The following is a 7569-nucleotide window of genomic DNA, read 5'->3' on the forward strand; positions in this document are numbered from 1 at the left end:
AAAAATTAGTTGCTAATATTTTAAAATTTAGCAATTTTTATTTTAAAAAGTAATCCTATTTAAGAGCTCCTTCTTGGAAGATTGTATGATGCTATAATACTGCACATATATTGCTGAGTGTAGCCAAGTGCTGGGAACTTTCTTTAGATGGGGTAGGTATTCCATAGCCCCTTTCACTGATTTCTGTTACCTTCCTAACCTGGTAGTCATATGAGTTTAACATCCCTAATAAAGTAACTGTCTCTTGAGTACAAGAAACCGAGGTGTGGTTATTATCTATATTTTTCAGAAAAGGAGTGTAAGCCATCATGGGAACCTCAACCCAATCTATAGATTGAGAGTTTCAGAAGAAGTGAAGTGCCACTTAAAAAATCACTCCTAATTGGCTGAATCCCTCTGGTAAGTGTTCCTGTACCTTCCAGGACCATCCAGATCCATCCTCATAAACTCATCTGGCAAGGTAAAACCACTGTCACTCAGGGGTCTCCTTTGGTATCTTCCAAAGACCAAATCATCCTGAGATGAATGGCCTGCTCAGATTTGTTTATCTACTGTACTTTATTGAATTCAAGTTTCTGACATATAGTTTGATGTGGCATTGACTATGAAATACAAATCCAAGCAGGTGCCTTACTTCTTTTATTTGTATAATAGTTAATATAGGAGTATCAGTTGGTGATTATCCTATTTCAAGGAATAATTCTTAAATGTGACTCATTAATAATTTATAATTCATTTCCATCTAACTGTCCACTGAAAATCAATACTCTGAGAATCATTAAGTATGCTGTATGATCACAAGAAAAAAGTCAATTAGGAAGAGCTCTAGACATATTCTTGAAAATATTTAACTAGTAAAATCATGTCACTCAAATGTGATTAAGAGCTGTTAGTTTAGGACTAAGATATGACTATTAAAGAGTCTACACCAGGATAACAACCCCTAAGAAATGGCTTCTAGTTAATTAGAAGGAATTTTTCCTAACATCTAGCTATCTTGGTCTCTTTCATGCAATTTCTGGCATATGGACTTCAGTTTTGGGGGGTTATTTTATTTCTAATGAAATTACTTCAGTTCTAGGAAGAAGCTCATAGGGTTTGGTTTGCTTGTGTAGTTTCTCTTCTCTACTCTTCATAATTTCTCTGAAGTGATTTCTTTCCTCTAGCTCTTTGTCTTTACGTTCTTGGGCCTCACATATTGCATCTTCTTTCTGTCGAATCTTTAGCTCTTCCTGCCACTGTCACAGAGAGAAAGTGTCATTTACATATGATTTTCCATGAAAAAATGAAAAAATATTTCAATTTAGCCTCTCAAAATGCAGATTCTATATCCAATTATCTTCTCAGTTTTTCTCACAGATATTCTTGAGGAATTTTAACCCACCCATAACTGGAAAAATATATAAGCCCTCTATTAGAAAGTATACAAGTCTCACTCCCTCCCCCCCAAAAAAGAAAGAAAAAGAAACCAATAGTCCCTCTTAATGTTTCTAATAATAATAAACCAGTCAAAGGAAGAGATGATAGGGTTTACATTTTTATATTACAAAGGAATTTCAATTCTTAATCAATATTGGTATTTACATGATAGCATGGAATCATAAAATAAAAAATCAAGCCAAAGCAAAACAAAAATAAAACCCAAATTAAAGTGAAAGGCAAAATTGTGATACTATTACATATGAAGTAGAAAATGAAACTGATGGGCAGACAAATGCTGATTCTGCAACAGACAAATACAAAGACTTCTAAGGGATTCACCTCAATCAAGCGTGTTAATTAATGACAATAACAGCATTATGTGGAGGCAAAAGTTCTAGGACTCAGTAGTTGGAAGTAAGGACCGCAAATCAACCAAACATCATTATGAGGATCCTGCTTCCCTTCTACTATCTTTAATGAAGGAAGTGGTGAAAGAGGTGGTAATCTGTCTTCAAGCCAGGTAAAAAAGTTCAGGACAGAATGACCCTTGGCATGAAATGTTGGAAATTCCAAAAGACACTTCATACCCTTGCTTATTTCTTATTTTGTTACCCTCAGCCCATCCATACTCACAGACAACCAGACTATGCTTAATGACCTATCAATTAACTTATAAATTACTGTATACTAGTGCTCTGGATTATAACTATCATTTGGGGTATATAGATATTAATAAGCAGGACTAAACCACAGAATTTACAACAAATCTCTCAACCTTCCAAAGGCATTAAGTTTTTTAAACATACTCAGAGTAAATATTAAATAAAAAAGTTTAATAAAATCATATTCACTTTTCTTCCAGTTAAATTTTAAATACAAAGTTAACTTGATAATTATGATACCCATCTGTGACATAATTTTTACCATATAACTAAATAATAATACTGTTTGACAAAACTACTGATTTTATGTTGTAGCGTAAAAGTGGTAGTTGGTGTATTAATGACTATCTATAAACAAAGACAACTAATCTACCTTATATGAGAGATTTCAGTGTACTTCCTGACCTTGATCTTTACATTGTAAAAAATCAACAGAGGATTAATTCTTAAAAATTTAAACACATTCTATATGCCATTTAGTCCATACTATATTCTAAGAAAAACAGAAAATAAATATTTTCTCTCCTATTCCAACTCTACTCCTAAAAAAGCAGCAGTTACAAAATGATTTCATAAGAAATCATCAGCTAAATATAGCTCAATGGAGTAAAGTGTTTTAAGTGAATGGCCTTGTATGGCCACTGCTTGTTTAACTCATATCAAGAATAAAATGATTAAAGTCCTTCTAATATTTCAAGGGTAAAGAATGGTCATCAAAAATTGAGTCAAAAGATTTTTGTTCCATTTTTAAAACTACACTATAAAAGAATCCACTGTTCAGTGTTCAATATCAGATCTTTGTCACAAGAAATCAGTACTAATTCAGGAAACAGGATAAAGCTAATATTTCACAAATTACAGAAAGCCAAATTTCCTGGAACCCAATAAAGGCACTGAAGTATACAGATAGCACAGTAAGATATAATTAAGTTTGGCAAAGCCCAATCATGGCTTTATTTTTAAGTTCCACGTGTTAATGTTTCAGCCTCAGAACTACACTTTCTAATTCAAAGTGCCTTTAAGGAACAAAGCTTTTGCTGCTAATTTAAGAAAGTCAGTCTTACATGATGGTCAATGATTCTTGCCAACTCTTCATCAGCCTTGGTGAAGAAATCTGGGTAAGAAAACAGGGGAAGTTCTGATACAGAAGGATGTTCCCTTCAAAAGAGCACAAAAACAGATCCAATATTAGGTATAGATATTCCTTCTCCAAGGAATATATGGATTTGCAAGTCATTTCATACTAAGCATTTTGATTCTACCTTGTTAACATTAAGTACTTTACTTATTCTTTGTAGACTATTATCTATAGCTTTTGGTTTCTGTAAGCCATTTTGGGATACCTAAACTGACATTTTGAATGATAGGGAATGACATGCAGTATGAGAACTAGAAAATAATAAAAAACTAATCTTCTTCTAGGAGGTATAAATACTACAGCTGGTCAGTAACACAGGAGATACTAGGAAATGAAGGGTTTAGGGAAGCCTGAAATAATTTGACTCAATGGGGAGATGAAAGTAACCATAGTCTTACATAACTCCATGACCCTGGAAGTTCCGTGAAAGTCTAAGCTTAAGAATTGATCTAAGATACACTAAAAAAAAAAGTTTGATTTCAGTACTTCTCCAAGATCTTTGTAGAGTAAAGGGTGAAACTATGGCAGACAGTTTAGCAACAGCTCAATAGAAGTGTTGGCAGTGCAAATCTAGGCCCTAAAGTAGTGGAGATTTAGTGTTAAGCTGTCCACTTAATAGGTGTATTATGTTAAAATTATGAAGAAATTAGTGTGAGTCCAGAAATATGTAAAGCAACAAAATGGTGGTAGAGAATATGGTTTTAAAGGAAAGAAAGTGGGCATAAAGGAAAAGCCCTTAGGCAGGAAGCTAAGATGAGACATAGCTCATGAAAATTTCCCATATTCATAAAAGTCTGATCACTTTTTAAGACTGCAGGGTTGTACATATATTTTTTTGCAATTTGCTGCCTATACCATTTCAGCAAGCTTTATATTTTTGACATCCTATGCTTCCCTCATATCACCAGGTCCTCTTGCTTTATGCTTCTCAAATCTTTCCATTTATCTTCATCTCCACCATCATTTCCCTACTTTAAGCCATCATCTTTCATTTGGACCAACACTTCCTTTGGGAATCCCTGCATCTACCATGCCTCACCCTTTTAGTTCTTGTCTGTATACAGTAGCCAGAATTTTTTTTTTTTTCAAAATACAAAGGGTATCATGTCAATCCCCTACTTTGAACTGTTCAATAACTCCCAAATAACTTTAGAATTAAAATCCCATTTGTTGTTAAAGAAGCCTGACGTAGACTATGCAGTTGGTAAAGTGGCTTTGCATGTTTTCTCCAGTCTCACTCCTCTCCCTTCTTGGCCTAGGTTTATGCATCCCTAGCAATGGGCTTTTTTGTAGTTGCTGCAGTGTACCTTGCTCCACCCTACTATGGTTTGTTTGCATGTACTGTCATCCTTTCTTCAGTGCCCTTCTCCCCCAACTCTCTCTGCCACAGGGCTGGCTAATGCGTACTTATCCTTCTGCTCTCTGTTCAAGGCCCACTACCATAGCTCTCAATCTTCCATGGGCCTTTCCTTCATCATACTTACCTCAGTTGTAATTTTATATTCATCTGTGCATCTGTGGGAGTTTTCTTTTTCTCACTTTAGTATGAACTACATGAATGTGGGGACTTTCATTTGTTTGGTTATCACTGGTCTCCCCAATGCCCAGCACAGTGCCCCTAGACACTCAGTGAATGCTTGCTTGTATGTTTGGTGAATTATTGAATGAATAAATGAAAGCTGTGATATGCTTTAATCCCCTTTACATTCCAGGCAATCAGTAGGAGTCTGCCAGATAGCACTTTCATGTCAGTAGAACAGTGTCCAGGACAGCAAGAAGATGGCAGTCTCAGGAGACAAGTCACAGAATGAAGCTAACAGCAGGAGTTCAAAGGAAAACAACTCAAGTGGTAGGTGAGCAGGGAACATATATGGACCCCTCTCCCAACTCCTAAGATTCAGAAGCATTGTGGGGCAGAAGAGCAGTGGGCTTCCCATTGCATATACGATAGGAGTCTGCACCATTCAATTAAAATATTAAAGGAAAATACAATCCTAGAATGCTGGGAAATTGGGGGACAACTGGGGGCTGAAAGTTGGGTTAACTATATTCATTCAGTAAAATTTGGGTACTTCTGACATTCAAAGAATTGTGCTAAATGCTGTGAAAAGATAAATAAGGGGTGCCTGAGTGGCTCAGTCGGTTAAGTGTCTGCCTTCGGCTCAGGTCATGATCTCCGGGTCCTGGGATTGAGCCCCCGCATCAGGCTCCCTGTTCAGTGGGGAGTCTGCTTCTCCCTCTCCCGCCCCCCTTCCCATGCTCTCTCGCACCCTATCTCAAAAAAATAAAATCTTTTTAAAAAAAGATAAATAAGACAGAACTTTTAAATTATTTAAAGGTTAAAAGTATTCACACGAGTTGCCTCAACTCCTTCCTGAATTATAAAAGTTGAAAGAAATGCACCACAATATAAATAATATTAGAAATCCTTTAAAATGGGAAGATTAAATGGATATGTTTGTGCATCTGTGATTTTTAGTTATCTCTGTTGAATGTTTGTACTAAAAAAGAAAAATGCATAGTTATTTATAATAGAAGGCAACATGAGACATTCAGTGATATTAAACAGAAAAATATAGTAAAATTGTTAAGCACGCGGGCTCTCTAGTCAGATCTCAAAGCAAATTTTCATTCTGCCACTTAGTACTATTTAATCCCTCTGTTCCTCAATGTTTTCATTTTTAATATAAAAAATAATAGTACCTGCCTTGTTATGTTTGTATGAAGATTAAAAAGGATAAGGCATAAAGCTTGTTTGATGGAACAAATACTAAACAAGTTTCAGCTGTATTATCCTTAGCAGCATTATCAAAAGAATGTAGAGGAGGAAGTCATGGCTTTTGGCTGGTACTTAAAAAAGAAGAAAAAATAAGAGAAAAGAAAAAAGGAATAGAGGACAAAACAATTAAATCATTAGTGAGATGTACAATTTTGATGTTTGGAGTTAAATGAGAACTGGAGAGAAACCTGTCAGAAAGCTGTTATATAGCAATCCTAGGTTTGCCATAACAAATTACCACAAATTGATAGGCTTAAAAAAATCCATTCACAGTTCTTGAATCCAAAAGGCCTAAATCAAGGTGTTGGCCGGATTGGTTCCTCTGGAAGCTCTGGGGACATTCCATGCCTCTTTTAGCCTCTGATGGCTGTCAAATCCTTAGCATTCCTTAGATTATGGACGCAACACTCCCATATTTCTCTGTCTTCACATGGCCTTCTCCTTCTGTGTCTCAGTATGTCTTTTCTCTTTCTCTTGTAAGAACACAAGGACACTGTCATTGGATTTAAGGCCCAAATGAGCAAGAGGGCCTTAACTATCCCTTAACCTTGACTAAACTTTAGACAGGCTTCTTCCTGACCCTAGGCCCCTGGCCATCCCTTTAAAATGCAATCAATCAAGAAAGACAGTGCCCCTATCTTCTAATCTCTGTGGTAGAGTAGGAGCCTAAGTTAGAAAGTGACAGAGAGCAAGCACAGATGACCACTTCACATTGACCACCCTCTCCTCTAACATCCTCTGGTACTTTTCCACTACCTTACCTCAGCACTTAAAAATCCTCCTGTCTGTTTCAAGGGAGTTGAATTCAATCTCTCTCCTCTATTGCAAGACTTGAATAAAGTCTTCTTCAATTTCCACTGCAATTTTTCTTTAACACCCTATTTCAAGATGATCTTTTTATTACTAAGTTTTTATTTAAATTCTAGTTAGTTAACATATAGTGTAATATTGGTTTCAGGAATAGAATTTAGTGATGCATCACCAAAATACAATACCCATTGCTTATCACAAGAAGTGCCCTCCTTAATACCCATCACCCATTTAGCCCAACCCCACCCACCTCCCCTCCATCGATCCTCAGTGTTTTCTCTATAGTTAACAGTCTCTTATGGTTTGCTCTCCTCTCTTTATTTTTTTCCCCTTCCCCTATGTTCATATGTTTTGTTTCTTAAATTCCACATATGAGTGAAATCATATGGTACTTGTCTTTCTCTGATTGACTTATTTCACTTAGCGTAATACATTCTAGCTCCATCTATGTCCTTGCAAATGGTAAGATTTCATTCTTTTTTTTTTAAAGATTTTATTTATTTATTTGAGACAGAGAGAATGAGAGAGAGCACATGAGAGGGGGGAGGGTCAGAGGGAGAAGCAGGCTCCCTGCTGAGCAGGGAGCCCGATGCGGGACTCAATCCCGGGACTCCAGGATCATGACCTGAGCCAAAGGCAGTCACTTAACCAACTGAGCCACCCAGGCGCCCGATTTCATTCTTTTTAATGGCTGAGTAATAGTCCATTATATTATATATATATATATATATATATATATATATATATATATATATATA

At 36.1% G+C, this 7569-nt stretch overlaps 1 protein-coding gene across 1 annotated transcript in view; it reads right to left on the minus strand.

The window, feature by feature from the left end:
- Window positions 1-1002: 1002 nt before the first annotated feature.
- TMEM232 (transmembrane protein 232) overlaps window positions 1003-7569 on the minus strand; it is a gene marked incomplete at its 5' end in the record, with an annotated part of 218900 nt that continues 212333 nt past the window's right edge. Inside the window, 2 exons of the mRNA XM_021695786.2 lie at window positions 1003-1238; window positions 3149-3242. Coding sequence (XP_021551461.2) covers window positions 1047-1238; window positions 3149-3242 — 286 coding nt within the window. The remainder of the gene's footprint in view (window positions 1239-3148; window positions 3243-7569) is intronic.

This window comes from Neomonachus schauinslandi, chromosome 7 (assembly GCF_002201575.2).
Source record: "Neomonachus schauinslandi chromosome 7, ASM220157v2, whole genome shotgun sequence".
Lineage (NCBI taxonomy): Eukaryota > Metazoa > Chordata > Mammalia > Carnivora > Phocidae > Neomonachus > Neomonachus schauinslandi.